At 40.7% G+C, this 27,413-nt stretch overlaps 1 protein-coding gene across 5 annotated transcripts in view; it reads left to right on the forward strand.

The window, feature by feature from the left end:
* SLC10A7 (solute carrier family 10 member 7) overlaps positions 1-24,315 on the forward strand; it is a 143,644-nt gene extending 119,329 nt beyond the window's left edge. For 2 of the 5 annotated variants that reach the window (XM_010412155.4, XM_039550515.1), the window contains 3 exons: positions 689-762; positions 17,327-17,472; positions 20,736-24,315. In XM_010412155.4, the coding sequence (XP_010410457.2) occupies positions 689-762; positions 17,327-17,472; positions 20,736-20,780 (265 nt within the window). In that variant the 3' untranslated portion in view covers positions 20,781-24,315. Of the gene's footprint in view, positions 1-688; positions 763-15,291; positions 15,358-17,326; positions 17,502-20,735 lie in introns of those variants that run through there. The other 3 variants (XM_039550517.1, XM_039550514.1, XM_039550516.1) reach the window with 3 other exon arrangements.
* The last annotated feature ends 3,098 nt before the right edge of the window (positions 24,316-27,413 follow it).

Here is a 27,413-nt window from a genome sequence, read left to right on the forward strand (position 1 = left end):
TTAAAATAACTTCTGAACTGCTAGACCTAACGTGGGGGGAAGATATGCCCCAGCTGTGAAATCTAAAATGCCTTAAGCAATCACCAACTCAGTATGGTGAATATTTAGGATCTCATAAAATTACTCCTAATTTGGACTAAAGAGTGATCCATTGGCCAGTCATATCTCTCTCTCTATATATGTCATTTTCCCACCCCTCCTGGCCTTAGTCCCAGTGTGTAAGCCCTTAGATGCAGTTTTGCTCTGAAGTGGAAGCTAACTCCTTAGTGTAGACTCAATATATTGCCCAAACTGAGCATTTTTTTTGCTATTCCATACTAGGAAAAGAAATGATAGGTCATTCTCTCTTTTTTTGCGGAGGCAAGTGGCCACTGCTGTGATATTTTTGCACGTTTGAAAAAATAACCTTGGCTGGAATAAAGTTGTGTCCTACATACCATGTCTTCAAAATTCCTATCCTTCACATGGAAGTGTATTCATTAGAGAGTTTGACACAACAGAGAAACAATTCTGCTAAAAGAAAATAAATCAAACACTACTGTTCATTTATGGGTAGAATTATTTCTATCACTGCACTGATCAAAGTGATGCGCACGTGTATATGGATCCTCAAAGTATTGTATTTGATAGATGCTGTTTTAAGAAGGTTTTTGCTATCAGAGGTTATGAAAACTCTTTTGTTTTCTAGGAATAACTCTACTTTCACACCAGCAGACACAGTGGCTATCATTTTCTGTTCCACACACAAATCCCTCACCCTGGGTAAGTCAGGAGATAAGCTTGTGAGCAAAACAGCAGTAACATTCATACCTTGCTGTGTTGAAAAAAAAAATTGGTTTAGTTGCTGGTTTTTCTGCTTAAATGGTTTTGGTTTTAGTGTGAGAAGTACTGCTACCAGTATGATACTAATAGTAGGATAATATTCTTGCACAGATGAAATAAATCCTTTCTACAGGGCAGAGAACACAGTCATCTCAGCTGATATTTTAGTGCCTGTAGAGTAAGACCTGATTTGTGGAAAGCTGTATTTTTGTTTCTGTTCTTACTCTGTTCTGTTGCCTAATTCAGTGCTGATAAAATTTCATGTTTCTTTCTGAAGAGATTGCGAGGTGTATCTGCCCAGTTTGACAGAAAAATCTTGCATCTAAATGCTGGAATGTACAAGTGAAAATCAAAGGTTGTAGTGTATTCAGAAATCACAAATAGACAATACTCTTTTGCTTAACATGAGCAAAATGTATATGCAGAATCTTTGGATAGCTTTATTTCTTGAAATTAATTTATCCAAACGTCATGGAGAGATTTGTCACTTACGACCCCATAGTGATAATAAGATATTCTGATGGATATGCACAAAATACTGTTAAATCAGAAATGCTTACAGCCACTTGCTGCTAGTCCCTCCATTATGTTCAGTCAGGGACACAACTGGACTGTTCTCAGACTATAAAAACAGATGTTTGGTAAAGCATATATGACTGAATATCTGACTCTTTTCGAGAGTGTATCTGTGAAAGAGGAACACAGCTAGTGTCAATATCAATGTAAGAGCTTAGCCTGAAACAGGGGAAGAACAAGTTGGGACTTAAGTGAGATGTTTTCCAAGTCAGTTTCATAGAGCGAAACGCACCTTAGGGTTCTTTGCTTCAGCCAGGCCTGTGCTGCAGAACTGTTAGCAAGCGCCTTTGAAAGTCTGTGGGAAGTGGAGGAGTTCCTGAAGACAAGGAAGAGTCAAACGTAATGTCTCTTTTTACAGTGGAAATGAGGAGGGGGACAAGGAATTATAGATCACTGAGTTTAATTTCATTTTGTAGAAAACTACTGAACCAAGTCATTAAATAAATTAATTTAACAGTGTGGGAAGAACAGTGAGTGACAGCCCCATAGCTTTGTCAAATACACAGCATACTAAACTAACCTACCTTCCTTTTGCACAGGGTCCTGTGGGTTGCAGAGAAGTAGCAAAAGTTGTATGGCTTCAGAGTGTTATGGCTTTTGAAATTGGCACAATGTTTTGGGCTCCACAATTCAAAAATTATGTGGACTAACCGGAAAGACATCAGAGAAGAGTGCCATGAATGATCATAGACCTCAAAAATGTGACCCCAGAGGTAGTTTGAAGCAATTGGGATTGTTGAGAGAAGATAACTGAAATACTGTAGTGATCTTCAAATTCATAAAAGGTTGATGCAAAGAAGGAAGAAAGTAACTCTGTCACAGTGGACTTTGTAAAGGGAAGGACTTGGTTACAGTGGTGATGATTTAAGCTAACAATCAGGGAAACCTGTCTAGTGTAAAACAGTTTAGCTTTGGAATATGTCGCCTATTGATGTCTTCAATCTCCTATCATTGTAGACAAGCCTCAGATGGGAATTGAATAGCTGGAGTTGATCCTGCCTTGGAGCAGAACATAGATTAAATGACATTGGTCTTTTCCAGCCAAATGTTCTATGAAGCTGAGCTCGAACTAATAAATGAGCTTGTATTCAGGACAGTTACACTTGTATTTGTAAAAAGCAACTGCACACATAAGTCATAACACACTGGCTGTGCTTGCTGTTTGGAGGGGTGTATGAACTTAGGGCACAACTGTGATACTACAGAAGAAAAGCTGGAGAAGCTGGATGTGTTTAGCAGCACAAATGTGCAAGTTTCCCCTTCTGTCCCCAGTGAGAGTAGTTTTATATATGCTCTGTTGAATATTTCTGCTAGCTTGCCATGACACTAAGAAAATAAGCACAAAGCCTTTTTAAATATTTAAGTCCTAAAAGGGGCTTGCCATCACCCCCCAAAAAATGAGAACTATTCATTTCTTTTACTCACTCTACTGAGCATCCTTATGCAACCTGTCTTGACCTGACACTGTGCACACAGCTGAGTCAGTTCACTTTTCTTCTGCTACTACACTCTCAATTTTTTTATTTTATTTTCTTTTTCAGAAGAACTCAGTTTAAAGTTCCTAGGTCCCTTGACCTTTTAGTTCACATTTTCCCAATTCCAAGTTACTGCTTGTATTAGCATAGCCTCACAAGCCATCTTTTGTATTCTGCAGCTTTCTTTGCCCGAGTACCCCAGCAAAAATACTTTGGCCACCTTTACTTCAAGGACTCCTGCAGCTTCTCCCCAGCCATAAATATGAAATGAAATGAAACAGGTTTCTCAGCTATGGACTGTTCTGTTTGTCGGCTTTGGGACAGACTGCTTTCCAGTCATCCTGGGAGAGGGATGGGGAAATGCTCCTTTTGGCAGTTCCCTGGGAGCCTGTCCTTGGTAAGCCTGAGGTGCCTGCTGTGCTTGTGTGCACCTCTACTCCATGTGTGTCCAGGTGTGCCTGCTGTGTATCAGATTCCAGCTGACTGGGTTTGAGACCATTGATATTTTATTCTGTTTGGTGTTAGTACCAGATAAGGTAGAACTGTATAAAAACAAATCTGTGTGAAAATAAGGAGTATTGGGTTTTACAAAGCCAGGGTGTGATGAGAAGCGTGCCCCTGAGCTGATGATGTAAACAGAAATGTTAACCAGAGCAGGAAGCATTTTTTTTCCTTCACTGAAGGTGGGAGCAGAGTAGATCTAATCTGTTTTTAAGGATTAGCTGTTTCTGAATGACAAATATTTCCCTGTCCACCCTGATCTTAGCAGAAACAAGACAAACACAGGCATTTTGACCCTTACTCTTTTGCTGTTCTGGCACATTTCTATTTGTCCATGGGTGTTTACTATAAACTATGCAACAAGAGATCTTCTGCTCGCTTACGGTGGAGAGTGCTTTTCCTTCTCCTTCTGTCACTGCAATGCCTGAAAGCACAAACATGGCTCATGCTCTCATTTCACATCCATTGTGGAGCTCTGCTTTGTTTGTCTTCAAGATTCCAGTGGTAGTGTATAAATGACCCCCCAACACTTGTTCTTTCGCTTTGAAACTGATTTCTCTCAGCTTGGCAGGTGAAACTCCAAATAGGTACGTCTGGCCCATTCCCTGGGGAGCTGAGAATGGCACCGACTAAAGTGGGAGAAGAGCTGACAGCTTTAAAGCTTTAGAAGTGGTAATAGGAGAGGCATGAGAAGACTTTTGTAAGTCACTTTCTCCCACACCATATTATGAAACCAGCTAATTCCCATGCAGTGCATGCTCATGAGGCCAACTGCCACTTCCACTGTTGCATCCATGAATAAGTGCTTGCTCTGCACGGAGATGAGTGCTGTTCCCATATGCTGGGTTTTATTTTGTAGACAGAACAGTTGACACACTTTTTGTCTCAAAGATCAGAGTGCAGGGCGTGTTTGTGTAAGGACAAATTACAGAGGGTAGGTGCCTTTGTGTTCTGTAGGAGCACAAGCCGTTACCTCTGTGAAGAGGTGGGTGCTTCGGCAGGGTTTTGAATACAGGGCATCACACATGCAGAAAAACCAATGTTTATTTGCATTTCACCTAATGAGTGAAACAGGATATAAACTTGCAAGGAGCCAAGATAAATATAGTATTCACAATGGCCTCTGGCATTTTCACCCCCACTTTGTTCTCTTTCTCTCCTTTTCCCTGCTCACATATATGCATGGTACATGTGAGCACACACATATGCAGACATTTGATGCATGGCTTTTATTAGTGCATTTGCCATTGATTGATTAGTACTTAGTATTAGTACTTCTTCTATTGATTGATTGCAGATGAAGTGACTATTTGACCTTTAATTATGAGCCTTGCTATTGAAAATGACATTGAGCTATGGCTTCACATAATCCATCTGGAAAGCCCGACATGATGCCATTCCCTGGAGTTCATTCAGTGAGAAGAGAAGAGGCCTCAAGGAAGTGCAAAGCTATCACTGTGGCTCATTTAAAAAAATACTGCAGTTGTTGCTTGCACTTACACAAAAGTTGCAGCCAAATACAGAATGTTATTTTATTTTCTTCAGAAAATGAATTGCTAGCTAGAAGTTACAACTCTGAAAGGAAAATTCAGGATTGTCAAAAAATATTTATTTGCTTTATTTCTTGGCATTTATTATGTAAAATTATTTTATCAGCAAAAATAAAAGTAATGTTACCTATTTTGGCTACTACAGGGGCAAATATTAATACTGGAGGTATGATGAACAGCAGATTGGTAAAACAAAACAGCAAAAATACCCTACCTAATAATAAAATCAGGGTTTGTTTGTGACGGAGAGCTTATTTTTCCTCATTTGGATTCTGCAATGTAGCAGTTCTTTAACCACGAAGCCCTTCAAGTAATACAGTCAAAGCTTCTAGCCTACGAAATACTTTCAGGCAAGGTAGAGTTCATTCTAGAAATAAAAGCCAAAACACCAGCTTTCTTTTGTTTTTACTTAATTCAAATTTATTTTTTAAATACTCAGCTTCTTACTGCTTGAGTGCAGAACCAATGGTCTGTACCTGAACAATTCTTAAAAGCCTGATGTAGTGCACAAGTAGATTTGGAGACAATTGCTTGAGCGGGGATCATCCAGGCTGTAGATTAATCAGCCCATGCCTTCCCCCAGCCTCCCAGCTGCAGAGTGGGACAGAGTGCATTGTGCTCACATATAGCTCCAGTCTGCTCCCAGGTATCTATAGTTTGCACATGCTTGCTACAGACACCACCTTATGAGATTTTTCATGATAAATAATATATTGAAATGCTGGAGTAATCCATTGCAGACTCTTTTTATTGTGTGGTGATAATCACCTTTCTCCTTTAAACAGAAAAATGCTAAAATATTCTAACTTGTGCTAAGATAAAAGGTGGATGATTTTAAAAAGGAGGCATCTCTTAATCATTCTGTAATAGGAAGGTAAGATGGCAAAATCATGTGTGTTGCCCTAAGCGAGTATTCAGGCTATTCCCGGGTATTTTTGGAGTGTGGTGGTTTTTCTCTGCTCCTGGCAGAGAACTTTCCTCTAAGGCAGTTATTCATCAAGGTACTCTGCCTTTCACGTAAAGATACAGGAAATAATCCTGGTTAATTGCGCTCTGAAAGTTTTCAAGAGTAAGACTTTTGATGCTGTTTTTTACCTTCAAAATTTTCCCGTGAGTGTGGGACAGGAGACGTTACTACATCCCGTCATACTTCTTGGTGTTGGTAGTGCTTGAATTTGCATATGTATCTTTTACAGGCTTTTAGTCTCATTCCTTCCCCAGGTGTCCGATAGGACGATGTAGGTAAAAAGGATCTGGCTACTCCTCTGCCTAGAACTGGTGGGTGCTGTCCCTCAGGGAAGAAGGGAAGCTGTTGGGAGGAGGATGCTTCAAAGAATGAGTGTCTTCTAAAGGCTGTGTCTGGACCCCTCACTACTGCCCAGAGAGTTAGGAACTCTCCCATTTCTGCTTCTGAGATCCCTCAGGAGTGGGCTTAGTGACTGCTAGAACCTTTTTTAAGTTTTGATACAGCTATTCTTTCAGCCAAAATGAAATGTTTTTCTCATCACTTCCGTCTTTGCCCAGCATTTGCTTGTGTAGTGGTTTGGTCCAAAATACTCATTACTATTTACCTTCTGTGAGATAAGAATTAGGAGAAACGCAAAGCAGGCACCAAACTTGAAAGAAGATAAAGAAGTTTATTAGCAGACCTAAAAGAAGAAAAAAAACTCATACCACACCTTCAGAACTCTTCTCCTCCCCCCACCTTTCTCCCTTCTCCCTCTGACAATGTAAAAATACAACCCTTGAGATGTTCAGTCTGTTTGTCACATCCATAATAACCTTGTTCAGTCCATTTAGGAAGAGGAGTCTCTCTTGCCCATGCTATGAAAACATTATCACAACGAGACAGCCGCCTGGGTTGGTTCTCTGCTCGCATGTGAGTCCCTTCCCTCGACTTGCAGCTTTTCCCACAACTGCTTTCAAGGGTCCACTCTCGAATTACTGGGGTATAAATTTAAGGTTGAGCCGTTCAGAAACAAAAGTTCTCTTCACCCATCTCAGGGAGCATTTAATCTCTAAGAACAGAGGCCCTTCTCCTTCCCTGGGAGCAAAGGGTCTTCCTCATCTTCCGCTCTAGGACCATCTCTGGGAGCGTCTCTAGGAACTGAGGTTTTCTCCTTTCCCATTTGGAGCAAAAGTCCTCATTGCTTCCATCTCTCCCTGTTCAAACTTCTCATGAAATTACAGCTGCGTCAGCATCTGCCTATCTCAGCGCAGGTGCTTCTGCTCACAAGTACAAGTTGAACGCTCCACTCCCCATGCCTTCATGAAATTACAACAGGTACTCTGATATATCATAGCTTCACAACAGAATTTCAGCTTTAAGCATCTCCTCTTTCTCTTCCCTCAGGTTTTCAGCTCTTCACAGCACTAAAAGGGTTAATCTCACCCAGGCCTTGCAGCTGGAATGTCACTTATCGCTGTTGGTCACATGATCTGTGCCGGACAGCAGGGCAGCTTCAGCTGAATCTTGGCTGCACTGGAGAGGGGGAGCCGGGCTGCTCTGGCTGCCCATAGCAGGGCTGGGGGGGGGGGCCGGGGGGCGGTTCTGCGGGTGGAACAGGGCCCATCGGCTCCAGGATGGCCGTGGCCCGGCTCAGCCTGGGCCGGGCCCGCTGGCCCCCGTACGGGGCCCGCAGCCACCTGTCCCAGCACCAGAAACGAGACAGCTGTGGGGGCGGGGGGGTTGGGGGTTTGTCTTTTCTTAAGTGTGTATCACAGAGGCGGTCACAATTTTAAGTGGCTTAAAGAATTGTCCATATTCAAACTGGCCAGCTGATAGGTTCTATCAGGTCCCAGAGGAAGCTGTAAGCACCCCTCAGCAAGAACATCACTTCTGGGACTATGCTTGCTAACCCATGACAGCTTGGAAGGTACAGCAGGTGAATGGGCTTTTTCCTCAGCTCTGTGATTCTCCTCTCTGTCTCTGGAAAATAAGAACCAAGGAATTTGTGTTACATGAGATGACAGTGGGGAGAGCAGAAGCATCTTGATCTGCTGCACTTTTCTCGTGTTAGCATCTTCCTTTTTTAGGCAGGTGGATCACATTTCCTAGCTTGGCAGTCTTCTAGAGCCAACATTTGATTCTTACTAACCAGTATTATCAGTCAGATTATCACCAAGTAACTGTCATGTCTTCTTTCTCAGTAGACCCCAAAGAATGCCTGGGAAATGCTGTTACCTATTTCCAGTACAGCTGCAAAACCATGTATATATGGATATATATAATATGATATAATATAATGTTTTATGTAGATGTGTTTATATCTATCAGAATATTAGCAAACTGAAATATAGACAGAAGATTTCTGTAACTGGGGATAGGGTGAGTGTTTCCTGCTTGCACACACCAATCTCCCCAAGGTGAGATGCCATCTTGCACATGAAAGCATTTCTGTCGTACTTAGGCCACCCCTCACATGGGGGCACTATCTTCACAGGAAGTCAAACTGACAGTTTTGGGTAGGCTGTGGTCACTGGCATCATCTGTGCCAGAGCATCTCTCTTATTTTTCCTTGTTACTCATATGTGACTGGCCATGCACCCCCTGCTTGCCTCCTTCAGACCTGAGAGCATCCCTGAGGCTGAACTTTGCAGAGGGAAATATGCTGGCAGGCCAGTCTGACAGTAGGAAATGGCATAATCCAGTGAGTTATGGTGGCTTTTGGGCACAGAATACCTGGCTCTCCCTTTTTTTTTTTTTTTTTTTAACTGCAAGTATCACCATCTAGTACATTTAATCTGTTTCAATTTAGTCAATTTTGACTGCTTTGTGATTCCAGAAGGGGAAATACTAGAGCAAATTAGGGAATCTCCTTTCCTTTCTGACCTGAAACATGTGTTTCTTTGATTAGACCTAGAATGTGGCAAGAAATTCTGTACCAGCTCCTAGGGCTTCCTTTTCATCTGTATAGGTTTTTTATTAATATTTAGAAAGTTTGCCTGCAGCAGTACTAAAATGTGCATCAGAGGACAACAGTTGTTTACTGTGTTTGAACTGAAGAATCTCACCCAGGAGATCTCATTCACTTGAAGTTTACATCTCTCAATCTCGACTTGCAGAAAGAGATCGATGAATAACAATTGTCATTTCAGAGTTGCACCTCTCCAATTATTTATTTGGTTGTGTGTCTTTCCAGAAGCACACGTAATTGGATCAGACACTAAAAACCAGATTGCAGGTTTTTAATGACAGCAAGCTCATACCTCTTTATAATGAAGTAAAAAAAGTAAACACACATCCCCATCTGTAAAATGATAATGACACAGGAGTTCTCCCTCCCCACCAAAAACAGTTAAAGTTAATTTATCTACTTTAAGAGACTGCATTATATTCAGCAGACAGCTGACAGGTTACCCTTGGGAAGATCCATGTTTGGACATGACTCAAGATTTTTTTTTTTTTACCTCAAGCTGGCAGAGGCTACAGGTATCACCCACACTGAAGCTGGTGACTATTGAAGATGATGTTGAGTGTCCCTGAGAGAGTTGCATCTACATTTGCTGCTCTCAGTGCACCTTCTGGCAGCCACTCTGAGCTGCTGACTCCAGACACTTCTAAAGCAGTGGGTGCAAAGATGTGAAAAATCAACAGCAGCAGCAAAATTTAGAAGTCCCCTATTGCAGCACAGTTTGGGAGTCTGGAAGAGGGACCCAGCTCTAAAGCTACCATGAACACTGCAAGCACATAACCCTATCCACAGTTTTATAGCTGGAAATAGTATCCCATAGGATTTCAAGGTGTAGGGAGCTGTTTTCTCAAAATACCTTCCCAAATGGAGCAATAAGGTTTCTGGCCTCGTATATTATTTTCTTAGCCAGAAATTAGATGAAGAAAGGAAAAAATTATGATTATTTCCTTTATGAAAAGAAGGGCTTTCTTGGTTTACTCTTTATAATGAATTTGTGTATTATGTTTTCCTTTGCATCAAGGTTACAGGTGGGAAAAAGTTTTTTAAAAAAATCTGATTAAAAGATAGTATGAAACAGGTTGGAGCATAATCCTTTCCTGCCTGTGTTTACAAATATAATAAGAACAACTCTAAGACGTGCTTTTCATGGCTTTTTAAGTAATACGTGTAAATAAATCTATGTAATCAAAACTTGAATACTGTGAAATCTTAGCCTCAGTTGTATGTGGAAGGGCAATAATGTTCAAGAAAATAATCAAATTAATCAAATCTCAACTTCATGGTTTTAGGACACTTGTCCATCTCTTTGTCCAGAATTCCTTTCATTAGTAGGTTTCACCTACTGAACCTTTTAAAAGTGTTTAAATTCTGTTCATTTTAATTTTGTAGCTTAGTTATTGATAGCAAATTTGTAATTCATTATCCACTTGCTGTCTGTGCTTTGAGTAGGGTATGTGTATGAGGAGTGAGCTGATACCCAAGCAATAAAAAAAGCACTGAGTTGTGAGTATGGGCTTACAACGTTGTTATGTCCACATTGTGGTACCAAATTAAGGGTAAGTCACATATGAAAAATGACTTATGGTTGTTCAAATCATTCCTAAATTCTCTGTTAACTAATTCCTACCACCATATTGTCAGCCAGGTGGAGGTGTTCTGGAGTCTCAGGCACCAGTCTTCAGTTGTTGGTGTTAAATGTTTCATTGTTAGCAGCTGGTAAGATTGCCTGTGTTGTTCTTTAAACATCACTTCCAAACTGAATGCACCTGTTGAAACCCCAGAAACAGACAAACTGTACTTTCTTTCTCTTCCTCCCAGCTTTTGCAGTTTTATTTCCTTAGAACTTTGATAGTATCAAGATGTGCTGTTCTCTGGTTACTGTACTTATATTGCACTTGAATTACTGATTTCTGTGTGAGTATAGTGGGCCAGTTACCTGAAGAAAAAAGAGTTAGCAAAAGCATTCAAAGCATATTAGGTTTTCTTCCTTTTTTTAATTCTTGTTAGAGTTCTAGCAAAAGGAATACCCTCTTTCTCATTAATTTCTCTTCCTCTTCCTCCTCCTTCTTTACATAAATATTAGACCAGTCCAGTCTTTTATAGTGTAAATTCTTGCATCCCAGCAGAACTGTATGGCCAGTACGTGGCCACATCACTGATTAAGGGCGGAACCTTGCCAGTAATTCTAGTGCTGCAAAGAGGTAAGTAATTTAATGTAATGCAAGGGAATTGTTCCTTTCCAAAGAGAAGGAAAAACGTGGAAATGTTTATGAACATTAGTGTCCACAAAGACCTCCAAACTGAGCTAGGACAGCCTTCATTTTGCCGTTTTCTCCTGCAGTTCTTCCAGAGTCTCTTAACATCCCACAGTCCCTTGTGTAATCTCCCCCTCAGATGTTTGCTTTTACCATTTCGTGAGCCTGGTTTTTGCTTTCCATTACACTTGTCACTGACCTGAAATATGAAAACATACTGAAAAAGAAATTGTCTTTTTTTTTTTTCCCTGAGAACATTTTAAGCATGAGTCTTCTTCATACAGCATGTATGTGGGCAAAAGGGCGCAATTCTCCTTGCAATATAATGTGATCTCATATTACATTGGAAGCTGCTTTCTTTGGCTGGAATGAGAATAGTCAGTAGCAAACAAATATTTGTATTCTTATAGGTTGTCAGGTATCCTTTAGCTATTCCCATACCTGAAAGAAACTGGTCCTGAGGGAAAAGCATTTAACTTGAATTCAGGGCATGCTTTGGAGAGGGCATGGATGTAGAAAAACAAATCCAGTTACTTTTCAAAAGCATCTTCTTCTGTCATGATCCCAGTATGTCATAACACAGTCTGAACGAGGGCAAGAAACATCTATCCTTGGTTCGGCCTCACTGAGGACAGGCATAGTATGTAACCTTTTGTCTCCTCAAAACTAACCACAGCAATGATTTGCCTGGAAAGAAAGAGGGAAACCCTTAAGAAAGTTTTCAAGTGAGATGAGCAATATCTTGCTGTTGTGGCAGCTCTCCTCATGAACAACTTTTTTCTAATCCTCTAAATTGGGCTCTGCCTGAATCTCACCACCCCTTCCCACCATGCAGTCACTGGTCTCCATGCAGAGCTATTCTGAAACTTGGCAGTAAAATTTCAGGTGCTCATTTGGCATAAATTCAGAACTGCCCTGCTCTGGCAGCTTGGGAGAGGTTCAGTGCAGTATGTGCCCCTCTTTACAGGCCTTTTCTCAGATGAAAAAAGAAATAGCTATTTGACCAATAATGTTCCTTTCACATCAATCCCTGAGAGGATCCTTCAGAAGGAGAGTAGCATAGAGAGCGTCAGAGAAGCTACCATCATACACTTGATTCATTTTGTGTATTACACTTGAAGATTATGGCAATTGAGACTTCTGAAATGCATTGACAAGTACAAAAGAGAGGTAAAAATTCAGAGGCTAAAGCTTTACTTCCAAGTATTTCCACTGCCTCTTTGTGAGGGTACTTTGGCATTCTGATTCCTGAACGCCTAATGGTTCCATAGCCCTAGGATGACCTCTTTGTTCTGCCCCAAATCTCTGCTCCTGAGAAGAAATGCTGCAGTGTTTTGTGATGTGGAGCATGTTTAAGTAACGTAGGCATTAAAGGTTTAGGATAAGTTGTTTGTTATGAAGTCATTGAAGAGAAAAAACCTATACAATGAAGTATGCTAGTAGAGCACTAGCAATAATTCTGCTTTGCATGTGAGAGATAATGGCCTGTGTTCTGGTGGTAATAAAAATGTTCTATTAAGTTCTCTGAACCCATTGCAATGTGATAGAAAACAGCAAATGATGAAACAGTGCTTTAAGGGGAGCTTACACATCCAGCAAGCATAAAATAAACATATTAAAATAGAAAAAAACCCCTGATTTTCAGTGCTTATTGTTTTCTCACTTCCATCATGGGTATAGGATAAAAGAAAACTCTTACTTGCTTGTTAGAAGAAGAAAGCTCCTACTTGAAGTTCTTACTTGGCAGATGTCAGTTGAAAGCTCTGCTAAGGAATATGCTGCAATGTCAAACTCTGTTGGGTAATTTTAGACAAATGTGTCATGTGTGACATGGAAATATGGCATGCTGTACATTAGTGATTTCCCAAGTGTTTGGATCAGGTAGTAATGTGCTGAGAAAGTGCTCTTTATCTCTCCACACTGTGTACTTGTATAGCAGTGGGGAAAGGCTTTTGGTAGAAATTACTTCAGTCAGAAAAAGAATCCATTTACAATATGTGCCTTCTAACATCTTTCAGACAATGCATTGTATTAAAGAGGCATTTTTTGATTAATGTTTTATAAACATTTTTCAGCATGACAGCTTAAAGTCCCTGTAAAATTGTAAATGCGTGCATAGTGCTCACTTCCATAAAGTCAAGTGCCATCTCATAAAGTCTAGTTGGATCCTGTCAGTGACAGTGACACAGAATCAGTACCTTGGAGCATTAAAATTAATTTCCTTCATTTATATTACTGCAGTGATAGCTAGATGAAAAGAGTCCTATATTTAAATTATCTTAAAAATACCTTCAAATCTTTTAGGGTTTTTTATTATTATTATTTTACAGTTAACTAAATGTAGTGAAGTGCAGCATTAATATTTTCATGGGCCTTTTAGGAAATGTGAAAGTAGCGAAGGGGAAAGGGGAGGATGTGGGAGGCTATACTGGATGCTAACTGGGGGAAGGATTAAGTAGCTTTCAGTTGAGCAGGTTATTAGAGAAACAGTGGCCTTTGGCCACAGCTGATAACCTACAGCCTTGGAGCCAAACTGGAATACCCTGGAGCAATGGAGAGCAAAGAGGGCTTTCCTATACTGGACTGTAAGAGCAGTCCTTTCTCTCTTCCTTGCTGTTGTTGAATGTCATGGATAAGCAGTGTTTTCTTTGCTTTCCTCAGGTTTGCGAAGTGCTTAATGTGGAAAAAAAAAAGAGCTGAGTGAGGATACAAAAATGGGAGAAAACCAAAATGTGCTCCCTGTCACAGGCCTGTCTTCTTCTCTTGGCTGCAGTGGGACTGTGATGTTGATGCCCCTGCCCTTAGTGGAGCTGAGTGATTTTAGTGGAAGTACCCCAAATTTACACGTCTGCAAAATCAAAGGTCTTGGGAAGCAAACCCTAGGAGGCTGGAAGCATGGGAGTGGAGGAAGGAAGAAAATAGAAACAGAAAAAGAGCGTCTGAATACCAGGGCCGAAGAGCGAGGAGAAAGATGGGAACATGGGGGAGCACTGGTGGGAGAAACATACCCAAACAAAGGGGATGAGGGAAATTTGGGGTAGAAAGCTGGGAATACCAATGATCTTGTTTGAAAGGGGTACCTGTAGGATGATCTTTGTTCCTTCTCCCTTCCGCTGTAGCTCCCAGTAGTCCTGGTCATGTGGGGTGCTGCTTTCTCATCCCACTTCTTTGGAGGAGGATGGGGTGCTTGTTAAACCCCCAAGTTGGCACCAAAGCACAGAAGAGAACTTTGTTATTGAGGTCTCATGATATGAGTGAGGGTCTTTGGCAGAGAGTTGAACCAGGAAGCCTGTAACTCCATAACCCACAGCAGCACAAATGGGTGTTTGTGGCATGAGCCTTCAGCGTTTGGCTTTTTCCCAAGTGTGTTTTTATTTATGTCTATATATATCTATAAATATAGATATGAGGAAAACATAGTTATTTTTGTGTTTCATTTTAAAAGAGGTAAAAGTAACAATTAGAGCATGTTTCTCCTCATTAGATATTTGCATGGGTTTTATATGTGTGGAAAACAGTAGCAGTCATACTGATGCTTGCAGCTACTACATATTGCTACTAAAAAGTTTAGATGGTGTTTTTAAAAATAAATAAAACTTGTGCTGTTTAGTTTAGCTTTGTGGTAATGGTACTGACACAAGCATTTGTGACTACAGTATGGGGATCTCTGTCATGAAATATTTTCTGAGAGAGTTGCAGCTGGCAAAATTGGAATTATAAAGATCAGAAAGTGCATAAAAAGGCAACAAGGCTGGGTTTGGTTTTTTTTCCATTAGACTAGTCCTCACATGCAAAAATGATTATTATTTCTTCTTTTCACCAGTTAGCATTTCCTGGTAAATAACAGAAACTTTAATTGCACATTAGTAACTTCCAGGAACATATTGTTGTGACATGTATTTAAACAAGCTGTGAATTAAGAACCTCTTTCCACCCAGTGATCTAATTATATTGTCACGCTAATTATAGTATTTTGTATTTATATTTGACAACTTTAATCTTCTTTTCCTAGCTTACGGAAGTAGTTTTCCTCTAGAGGATTTACCTTTTAGGCTGGAATTTCTTATCTTTTCTTTCAGAAAATGTACACTTATCTAAAGCATGTCTCAGTCACTTTGGATCCATTCTGTTCACGTCTCTGGCATTAGTTTCTGTGTGATCTTAGGCTAGTCATTGTAGTGTTTCTGATTCTCTGTAGGAGCCCTCTTCAGCTTTCTAAAATGTTTTTGGATCTGTGGATGAAATTGCACTACCAAAACACCAGGTACTGTCTTACAAACAGAATATAGCATGTTCATCTTGGGACTCTGGGGTGTTTTTCTGTGATTAGAAAATAGAAAAGGACCCACAAGGGTCAAGTTGAAACTTGGAAACAGGCAATAAAACCTTTATCTGTTTACAAAAACAGTATGATGGGCATTTGAGGTAAATTACATACCTTAACATAATGCAAATGCCCATTAATTTCTATCTAAACGCCATTTATTCCCAAGCCCCAGAAATTAGTGTTAATAATAAGCAGTTGTGTGATAGGTCCATTATGTTGTTTTGAAGGTAATTATAATACTGAAATAAAGTATGCAAGCCTTTATTTATTTGATTTAATCTATCCCTGGAAATATACACATAGGTAAATGCTACTAGCATAAGCATGAGGTTTTTAGTGGTGTAATGTGATGAAGCTAGTAATAATAATTACAAGAAATGGTGCTGTGGAAACACCATGAAGATTTCAGCAAGCCTAGACACGTGTCAGCAATAGTGGGACACTGGTGAAGTGGTAATATTCAACAAATAAGCTGTTTGCTGACATAGGGAGGAGTCAGCTTTATTAAGGGAAACTTGAAATGGTGTTGATAATGGGAGTTTATCCAATATATGAAGAAAAGTTTACATAAATATGACTGCTTTGGCTGTTCTGAAACATCTCCTCCTGTGGAAATGGAGGGTATGTGGCACAAAGCTCAGTGTTTTGTCATTGCTGAGAGAGGAGACAAGGCAGAGCTGGGTTGGATGGGGATTGGAGCAAGCTGATCTGGTGGAAGATGTCCCTGTGGCAGGGGGGTGGAACAGGATAGTGTTTAAGGCCCCTTCCAACCCAAACCACTCTGTGATTCTATGAGACACTTGGATGAGCTGTGTGAAAACTGTATGTAGTCTGCTTCCCTGCAAGGTTGATGCCAGCAAAAGATTCCTAGAATCTGTTTAAGATGAGGGAGAAAATAAGGTGCATTCTCAGGAGGCTCCTGAGGAATCGCAGCTGCTCTTGTTGGCATCGATGCAAATATCTGGTCAGGCAAGACAGAGCTGGTTTGCAGGTTTTGCCCACACCTGCACTTTGTGGAACATGGTATCAAAGTTCCAAGATTTAAACAGATAATTTTGAACAGTAGTATGTTCAAAGTAGGCATAATTTGTTTCATTTCTGCAAAAGGGAATGAAATTTAATTTTACATATCACATCCTCAAGCGAGAAGATTGTGCATGGAGATGTCTGATAGAATTAGCACTGCTGAGTGCAAATTCCAGCTCTTAGGAAAAATGGCCCATCTCTAGGTCTTAGCACTCACTTCTTCCAGCATCTAGCAACTTCTGTACTCCAGCTGCTGCATGGGCAGGATCACTTCATATTGCTCACCCAGCAGATTAAACCTTTTCTGTCTCATGGATCGGTCAAAGCAGGGAAAGCTCTTGTTTGGAAGCTCACCAATTGGAGGGAATGTACAAGGAAAACATGACCCTCCTCCAGTGGAAAACAGACCAAACAAAGGTTGCAAAGGTTACAAGCAGGAGTTGGACAGGTTGGATGGAGGACAATCACGCAAATACAAAACAGCCCAGTGAGAGGAAGTAGTAAATACGCAGTACAGAACTGTGCTCAGCAACTGAACAGTCATGCTGCAGCAGAATGTATTGTATATCAAGTCTTCAGCAGCAGTTTTTATTTACTGTAATATTAGCATAATTAGAAAAGATCTTTTATGGTATTCCCTACTCCTCCCTTTCTGTCACAGAACTTTCTCTGCCATGTATTTTTTGTATTCACGTTCTTGCTCCTTTGGGTTGGATTTTTTAATATATAAAACATTTGAGTCTTCATTTTGGGATTTTTGGGAATTTGTTTTTGTTTTTGTTTTTGTTTTGTGAAATGTCAATGCAACATAAAGTGCTTTGCTTTTATCTGGAGCTCAAAGTCTGAGGTGAGAGTCTGTCTCCTGTTTTTCTGCCTGCAGGGATTCCCATGCTGAAGATAGTATTTGCGGGTTATGAGCACCTGTCCTTAATTTCCGTCCCTTTGCTCATCTATCATCCTGCTCAGATCCTTCTTGGCAGTCTGTTGGTACCAACGATAAAATCCTGGATGGTTTCTAGGCAAAAGGTACGAATTGCTGGATTTGATTTATAATGGTAAGTGTGCTGTGAGGGGAAAAATATCTAAACACATGTCCTGAAGTCCTGGGGTTCCTTCTTGGTGATCCTGTGGTAGGGAGTTTTCTATTTTGTTGCTTCATCTATAAAAATGATAGTCACAGCAGTATCAAATTAGAAGCGTAGAACTTTATCCCCCTTGAAAAGTGGGCTGAGAAGACTCTGAAAAAGTTCAAAGCTTGAAGATAGACCTCTACAGTTAATTTAAATTACAAACTCATTCAAATTATGAATTCAGAATATGCCCCATAAGAATGTCTCCATCCATTAGCTGGCTAATGATCACAGCTTTGGATCTCCTTTATGGAGAAGTGACAAAGATGTGTTGGCTGGCATGGGAGCTGGGGAAATGAGGTAAAATAAGGACACTTTCTGAAGTGGATTGAAGCAGGATGAAAACTTCCCCACCCCCCTGCCCTACTTGGGTCACCCTTTACAATAACAAGAAGTCTACAACACCCTGGGGCATCACATTTCATGCAAAATTAGGCATGGGATAACTTGTAGGATTATAGACTATAACCTAGAGGGTTTGGAATCAGCACCGCTGATTCAAATTATGCTTATTTCAGTACAGATTGAAGGTATTGACCTCTGACAGCCATTTTGTGATCTATGTGAAGTAATTGCAGTGGGTTTCATCAGGTTCTCAGAGTAACCACCCTGCAAAAAGCTAGTCCATGAAATCGACTTTAATGCTGTCTTTTAATGGTCTAAGATAATAATGATCAAGAAGCTGCAGCAACTGAAGCAACCTTTGGCAGCCATTTTCGGTGATGGTTGGGACCTACTGTGGGAAGCCCAGCTCCATCAGCAACCTGCATTCTCCGCTTATCAGTGGAGAAATTTTATGGATAACGCTCATATTTCCAATTTTCAGCAAAATCCAATGGCTGTCATTTTACAGCTTCATACCACTAAAGTAACCTTGCTATCTTGAATGATCAAATTCCCCAAATCAGTGATTTTCATATGTTACCTGAACTATAAAAAGCATGAAAACTCTCAGTTTTCAGGAACTGTGTTTAGAAATCAGACCTTGTTAATTTATACTGGTCTGAGTATGTGAAAATGAAAATCTGAGAATCCAGTGGCAATTAGCCATCACTCTGAAAGTCAGGGTTTTTCTTTTAATCAGAAATTATCAAGAGACTTTATGGGTGGCATAAAGAAAATTCCATGCTATTCCTGCAGAAAGACAGCCTAAAGTTAATGCTGCTGGTGATAGAATGATCCCTGCAATGCTGACATCTCCTCAGCATCTCAAGAGTGGGGCTGGAGCTCATCCAGACCTCCCTGATTCTCAGGACAGTAATGGCCTTTAGGGGCTGCTGTCAGCTGCTGAAAGTTAAAACAGCCTTTAAACAGAGCATCAGAACAGTCAACCAGTACTGGAGAGATTTACAGTTCACCAGCACTAGTTTCTTATTCATTAAGCATCAAATAAACCTCCTGTGCTAATCAGACTGTAATGCCACTGTAGAACCACTTCGGGGGATTGTTGTTCTGTTGCAGCAGTTTCTTCAGTTGGTCTTCTGTATTATTCACAAATGTTATTTAATTACTCTTTGAAAAAAATCAATGAGGTTGGGTCTGGTACAGTTGCAATAAGTATAATAGAAGTGAATGTTGTGACTGGATAATGGTCTCCCGCTTTGAAAATAAACATGTCATCATCACCCTTGATGTTTATTTTCTACAAACACCTTGGCTTCATTTTGGCATCTCTCTTGCAGGGGGAGGCGGTTATCCAGTCACAGTACTCAACTGCAGTGACATTCTTACTTAATTATGATAGTACATGTGATCGGGTTGTATGAAATTGAATTTAAATATTTAGAGGTTCATCTACACTAAGGTATTTCTACTTTGTAAATATGGCAGCAGAATCTGCCAAACTACAAAGTTAAAGAATTGTCTCCCCAAACAAAGTGTGGAATGATGTCTCTCTCTCCAAAGTCTCTTGCTGAATAATATCCAAAAGACTAATCTCAAAGGACTGGATTTAACAATAGTTAAATGCTGGTGTTTCTGAGGGTAGTGTAGCCCATTTATTTTTAAAGGTTTGGGGTTTTTTTAAGGGTTTACACTTGTGCTGGAGTGATTTTCAAGCAGTGCTTACAAGCTTTAAATGTACAATATTAAAGGTTAATATCTACAATAAGAAGCCCCATCAGGCATCTCTCAGACTGAAAATTGCTTGTTTAGCCAACCTGCTGGAAACGAGAAGTCAGACAAATGCCAGTCTGTCAGGGCTCTTCACCCAAAAAACTTCAGAAAAATGGAAGTTCCATTTCAGGAATTGGCTAATTTCTGTAATTTCCCTCTCACCTGGGCCAATTTGTCCCACATAAAAAGGCACAGAGCTTTTTTTGCTGCAGAGCACACCAACAGCCAGCATCCTTCCCAGTGACCACACTGATGTACAGGAGCAGCTGAAAACCTACCACCTTCTAAGCCTATTGCATTTCTCTCCTTACTTAGAGAGCCTGCTTCCTGCCAGACTGGAAGCATGAGTTGAACTTCTGTCACACACTGAATAAATAACTCAGCGACCATAATTGGCCGCTGAGAGGAGCACAGACCTGAACCCTGCTGTCAAAAAAGTCGTGGGGTTTCTTTCTTCCTCAGCAACAGTAGAGCTACAAAGATGTCAGGTGTCCCCTGGCATACGATCACCTCTGGACTGATGGATTTTGGCTTATCCTTCCCTTTTGTCAGAAAGGAAGGTATAAATATCAGAGGTGCATGACATCCACCACTGCAGCAGTGCTTATCCTCTGAGCAGGCTTTGAGCCATGTGGAAGGAAGCCAGGGGACACAAAGGTGTTGGCACAAATTTTTTTCACTGTCGTTCCTTAAGTGGGTCAGAAGCTCTTCTATCTGTGCCACAAGTGGTTTGAGTGGGGTCCAAATAGCTGCTTTCTAAAATGCATCTGAGACCCGTCTCTGCTTCCTTCACTGGCACTGTAGCCATAGTCCTTGTGGTTCCTCTGTTAAGGCTCTCTGTGTAAGTGGAGGTTGTGATGGGCTATCAGAGACAAAAGCATCATCTCAGAACCCACAGCCTGTCAGCTGCACGCTGATTCCTCTCTCAGCCTCTTAGAAGTACACACGATGTTTTGTTGCCCCTTCTAAATGAGAATCTTACCTTGTGCTGTTGCTTGTCTTTTAAGGGTATAAAAAACTGACTGTTTTGTTTCCTGTTCACAGGCACTGAAGTTAACCAGGCAGCCCAAAGCACCCGTGAAGGTATAATTGTGGAGATGGCCTGTGTCACAGTGAATGTATATATGTACTATACTGTACACACGGACAATTGACACAAGTGGGTTTTGTGAATGTTGCTTCAGTGCATATTTTATTTTTATATATATATATATCTATATATTAGAAGATACCTGTTAAGTGCCTTACAGATGCATTTTTGGCAAAAGGATTGTTTTCAGAAGCCACTTTGTTGGTTACTGCAAGAGGTTGTACAGTATTTTGGAGTCCTTTAGTTTATTTTTCTAACTGAGTGAATGGTCATGACTGACAGCTGGTTCTTCCGTTGCCCTTGCTTTGAAGCCAGGGTGTACCAGCTGCAAGTCACTGTTCTAAACTAGCCAAAATGACCAGAAGCCTATCCCACTGCTGGCTTACCCTGGGGAAGAGCTTTCTGAAGGTTTTTTTCTGAGATTGACTTGAATTTCTGTGTGACTCTGTTACACTCCCTAGTCATATGACTGTGACATGCCTTTTTCTTCTGAGTTTGTGTATACTCAGCATGGGGCCATCCAATGGATAGAAGCTGAAAAGCATGAATTATTTGCATTTGTTGACACAGTTGTCTAGACATTCCTTCAAAGTTAATGGTTTCCCAAGAAAATTCTTTCAATTCCATTGTATGATATTGTGCCATTGTATATCTTAAATGCCTCATAAGCTTCTTCAAAGAAATGGTCTGGTGATTGGGTTATGAGTGAAGTATTTGTGTTTGCAGCTAGGAGATCTTTTTACAATTTACCCCTGAAGAACACAAATTTTTGTTTTTCTTTCTTTTCTTTTCCTTCCCCCTGTGCAATGCACGGAAACCTGCACAGAGAATTTAGGATGCTAATATTGAAACGAAGCCTTTATTGTAGTAAGCCAAGCTACGTTTTCTCTATTGCTGCCTTGGTAATGAATAGTAACAGAAACACTATCTTAGCTTGTTTGACAATCAGTCACAACTTTTTAAAAAATAATATTACTCTTTCTAATAAACTTATGTAAAAAAAGAATACAAAATACTATTTCTAAGCATTGAAGAGAAAGGAATGCGGGCATATATTTAAACATGCAGCCAGCACTGCATCTTGTCTGGGAGATGAAGATTTCAGAAACATGCTCTAGTCCAGACCAGGGGGTGTGCCCATCTGCAAAAACTGTGCTGGCAATTGTGCATTAAAATATTAAGTAAGGAAAGAAATAGGTCAGTGTGGGATCAATATAAATGCAGAGCTTCCATGTGTGTCATGGTTAACATTGCAGCTAAAGGTGCAGCTGAGTGCAAACACCTCGGAGCAAGTCTTCAGCAAATGTGAATTATTGGAGCTCTAATAAGGCTACAAGCCTTTACACAAACTGAAGATCTTTTTGTGTGACCATAGGCATGTGAAATTCATATCCTTTTGCCTTAGTGAAAATAAAATGTGCTTGGTTTACCTAGTCTGTTAGTTCCAGCCCTGTGAACAACAGGAAAAAAGTAATCTGGTACCAATCCACGGTGCTTTACCTGATGGCCACTTCCTGCTGCCTCCCCTACGGGAAGCTGACAGCATCATCCTGTTCAGTACTGGCATCACCAATAAAAGGACCATGGGGCAAAGGTACAGGAGGTGGCACATGCTGAATTCTTTCCTTCCGTGGAGGGCAGTCAAGCTCTCCCCGCTGAGCAGGCGAGAGGGCTGAGGGACACTGTCCACTGCTCGTGTCCCCAGGGCTCTGCTCTCCTCCTACTGGGCAGTGGGCAGTGAGCTCACAGTTTGATCAGTGCATCCCCAGATAGCACAGGCAGATCCATCAACAGGCCAGCCTGTGAGGAACTGGAGAGTTCTTGGGCCAAATTCAAATTTCCGCTTCCTTAAACATTCTAGGTAGTAACTGGTTCCATGTGGGAATAAAATCCTCTGGGCTTAAAAGCCCTGCTTGCAGCAGGGGACTGCTTCCAAACTCAGGACAGTTTCTTTTTGTTCTGCTTCCATAAACCTGAATTTCCAGAGTATATAAAGAGTTAATCCCAATCCCACTGAAATCGATGACTCTTTCTGTTGGTTTTGAATGGCAAGACAACAGGCCCAAAAGGAGTGTTCCCTTTTTAAAGTACACGGGAAGAGTTCAAGCAGACAGTAGCTGACTGTGGTTGTGTCAATGCTAAATAGTCAGAACACTGCAAGTACCCTTACTGAGCTACCTCTGTGTACTGAATCTCTGCCTTTCAGTACTTCCAACAACTAGCTTAGATTCCATTGAAAACATCCTTTGTTTTTTGGGGGTTTTTTTCCACATTTAAGAATATTCCAAACTGTTTTACCATGTAGTTTTGTTAGAGTCTTTACAAAGTCCTTGTTGATTGCTTTGGGGCAGCTTAAATATCATGTATGAGTGTTGGAGGTGTTGGTCTAAAGGGAATATCAAGCTAAACTGAAATACATATTTTAAATCCATACTTAATGAAACTTAATTGTGTACATCAATTCTGTTATGTTTGAAGACTGTTAAGATGTTTGTTTTATGACTTTTTCTATGTCTTTAATAAACACAGTGGGTTTGAGTTCAATTTTGTTAGAGGGAAAAAAAGATAAAATTATTTATCCTCTTGGTCAAATTTTTGCCTCTGTTATCTGTTTTATTCTTTTGTGAGTGAGCTTTTAAACTGCTTGTTTTTTAAAAAAAGTCCATTAACTGTCTGGAGATACTTTATGAACTTGAGGAAAGAAAGTCCTCAGAATACTGCTAATTGTCATCAAATGAAAATTAATTCATGGAACCCAAACAGTTTTTCAGTAAAGGGTTAAAACAGTTCTGAATCTTTTCAACTTCTTGTCTTTAATAAGATAATCAGGCCAAACTGATGGCAAATGAGAACTTCGCCCATGTTACAACATGAAGATTCTCTAGATCATTTCTGCATCTCTATAATCCCATTTAATGATAGTAGAGGAAAAAAAACCACCCAAACAATAAAACAGCACTTCAGAGGTCAGGGGGAATGTTAGCACTTTGTGTTGAGTTACTCAAACATTTTACTTCCCTTTTTGTGCACTAAATTGAAAAGCTTTTGATGACTCCAGTAACTTATCAAGATAAATAATTTTTAATGCCATTAAAATCAAAGATGTGATTGTGTTTTTTCTCGTTGATCCACTAGTTAGTGTGAACAGGTTATGTGGTAGAAAGGCAATCTCAGCAGAAGCTGCACAGTTGTGCTTGTTCACAGAGCAGAAGGATTTTGGTTTTACAGAAGTAGTCCCCTACATTACTCTGGCAGTCAGGGAAAAAGGAGCTGTTAGTTTTATTTGTGTACATTTTTCTGTGGAAATATCTTGACAGCGGGAGGTTAGAAGGCAAGATGAAATATGGTCTGTCTGCAAGCACATTGATTTATGTGCGAGTGCATACGTGCATAAGAGATGAGCAGTTATATATGTAGAAATGACTAGAAAGGGCCAAGTCCCTGGGATACATTTTTTTGCAAGACTGCATATGGAGAAAGAACTACTTTTTTTGATGTTATTCTACCATTAAAAATGAAATTTCAGACACTGAATTGTGTTTTGTATTGAATCATAATCTCATACAGAACCCTTACAGCAGACAATCGCAGCTTTGTAAACTGTAGACTGTTTTGCACTTAAATAGATGCTGATGCATTTGGGAATTACAACACAATAAAGGGCTAAATCATAGATTCTCCATTTGGTTATAATCCAAATGCATTTATATTACTGTTATTATGAAGTGCCAGGAACACAGGCAGTCCCTTGCAAACACGTTAAATAGACAAGAGACTAAATTCTGCCCTTGGTTACACTTGCACATCTCCAGAGCAAGGCTGTTAAGCTGCAGAGCAGTCTCCCCAGGGAAGCTGTTTGAAGAGCCCTGCCATTGTTCTAACAAAGCTCAGGGATAATGTAGCACATGATGAGAGTAAATGAAGAGTATTTTACTTCAGATTTGATGGCCTGCCCTTTCCAGCATTTTACAAACCAAATCTCTTTTGTCCCTATTTCTGTGGGGTAGCCCCAGTCCCCAGACCAAAACTTACAGCATCCTGTCAGAACAATGTCAGGAGAGGGACGTGGTCTCCTCTTTGCCATTTTCTTGATTCAACCACATTATCGCTTGTGATCATTAGACTGTGGCTTCTACAAGGAGGCATTTGGACTTAAATTCCTCCAAGCTGGTATGTCCTGTTCCTGTAAAATTCTCATTCAGCAGGCAGCACCCTGTGGGACGGTAAGGAATCTTCTGGACTTCCACGGACAAGCTGTGCAGGACTAGGGAAAGCAATGCTGGGAAATGCAGGTTGGAGGCATTGCTCCAGGCAGGTCTGCTTCATGCTGGCATCTAGAGCTGCAGCAGAGATCATGAAAGCAGCCTCTGGATTGTTCCTCTTGCCAGAAAGGTGTAGAGTGAGATCTTCAGTGAGAAGTGAAATTAAATTTATTAGTGATTAAAAGGACAAGAGAGATGTGTTGGAAACAACAAATGCCAATGAGGCCTCTCAGCTGCTCCCCTAAGCAACTTGCAGTCTCGGTGGAACATCAGCTTCTCAGTCCATCAAATTGCAGTAATCAAGTCTGGAGCTGATGGGAGTGTGAGTCACCACTTAATTTTCTCATCAGTGGAGGCCAAGTTTTCAAAATATTTTTAGATGCATTTCCACAGAGATTTCTGCCAGCCAGTGACCTATAGACTGACAAGAAAATGAGCAATAGCTGCTGCTGCTGCTGCTGAATCAGACTTTGCTCCCTGCCACCTAGCCTTCTGACCATAGTCAGGGGCAGGGAGGGCAGGTAAATCAAAGGCTTTTGGAATTCTTATGCAGAAAAGAGCCCTGCTGAGCTGATAGGAACACCTGGGTTGGTTAAGTAACAAAATAACCTGTGAATTCTTAGGCTGCCTGGTAGGTTCAGATGAACTTTGATTCTGTTGCTAGCCCCAACCAGAAGCAGGTGTGAGATTAGGAACTGATTGTGATCCGTGCTCCAGGGACAACCCATACCCAGCAGCTGCAGCCCACGGAAGAGGCCGTGCATCTCTTAAGGATCCCGTGCTGGTGCATCTCATCTGCTCTTTGCCTGTGTTCAAAACTGCCACCTGGCACAACCATTTGTCAGCTGGGTAAGAAAAGGTTAAAAAGCCTCTGGGTGGCATCCTGTGTGGGTGGGCTACCTCTAGTATAATAGTCACAAAATCAAAGAGTTGCAGATGTTAGCATGCTGGTGCTGGTTCATCCCTGTAAGAGAAAACTTGCTATTCGTGGTCAGTTTTCTTGTGAAACGATTCCAACTTCTAAGGGAAATCAGCTGTCTTGAAAGGAAAGAAAATGGGCTTCCTTGAAGGAAAGACAATTTCATTGATAGGATTAAAAAAATTATGGAGGTCATGTGAGAACTGGCCTTCTGCCAGGAGGAATGCAGGAAATAAAATTTGAGAGTGCTGTGACAATAATTGGGTATGAATTCTATTGACAAAAGCTTTTGCAGTTCTGTGCTCCCTCTGTTCCTTAGCATTGTGACTGCAATCTTTCCCTGTTTCTCTCCTTTGTCTGCTGCACAGCCCATACCCAAGATGTCACAAAATTGTTTTATTTCCTGGTGCCTTCTCTGTGTAGTTTTGCCACTTCTTGTCAACACTGCTTGATGAAGTAAGTGATAAAATGTCTTTTTCCCCTTCTTTTAAATTTTAACTTCTCCTAGTTAGATGTCCCTAACTGAACCTGGTGTCATCACCAAGATGATGCTCTCATCTGCTCTCCAAGCTCTCTTAGAGACCCTGTCCTTTAGCCAAGAAACCAGGGCAGCTTTCCAAGATGATGCTTGGGGAAGCAGAACTCAGCTTTTTGTGCTGGGACTGAGCAACTTAACCCATGTAAATTACAGTTCTTGTGTTCTTTGTTAGGACTTGCAGCTCCCCTGGAAGGGAACACCCACACGATGCAGACCCTGAAGCTCACTGCTGGATCCATTAGAGTCACTGTCAGTCCTCTGGGCAATCCCATACTGCTGTTGATACATTTTGCCAAGTTTTCCAGCAAAATCTCACTTGTTCTGTTCATAATATTGCTTCAAATTAGAGAAATGTTGGAAGAACCTTTATTTTTCTTCATAAAAATTACAAAAAAACCCTTTTTTGATCTATTTTAGGTCTCTGTCTGAAAAATTAACTGTAATTTCCCAGAAGTGGCTCAGGACTACTATATTTGCCTCACACATTCACTCTACCCCTTCCCCAAAACATACAGTCTTTCAGGTAGCTCACAGCGAGTTGCATAAAGCCCTTTTTTAGAAAACAGCTACAATATCTGTTTAGGTCCAATTCCCTGATAAATAAAATATATCCCAGAGGCATAATAGCATGCTAAAAATAAGAGTATGACACAATTTGAGCCAGCTAATACAGTAACTCTGTTTGCTGCAGCTCACAGAGTGTTAATGTGAGAAGCCTGTATCTTTCCAGCTCGGCTGGCTGTGAGCGTTGTGCGTGGATCTCTGCTGGAGCCAGAGCCAAATCCCACAGTACTGTGCCATCCTGTGCTCACAAACTCCCCTCCCTCTGGCCTCTCCAGGTGTAAGACCATAGGGGAATTGTGATACAGGAGATTTTGTGTGAGTCAGGGAACAGAACAGAAGCGCTGCAGTC

Source organism: Corvus cornix, chromosome 4, assembly GCF_000738735.6.
Source record: "Corvus cornix cornix isolate S_Up_H32 chromosome 4, ASM73873v5, whole genome shotgun sequence".
NCBI classification, from domain to species: domain Eukaryota; kingdom Metazoa; phylum Chordata; class Aves; order Passeriformes; family Corvidae; genus Corvus; species Corvus cornix.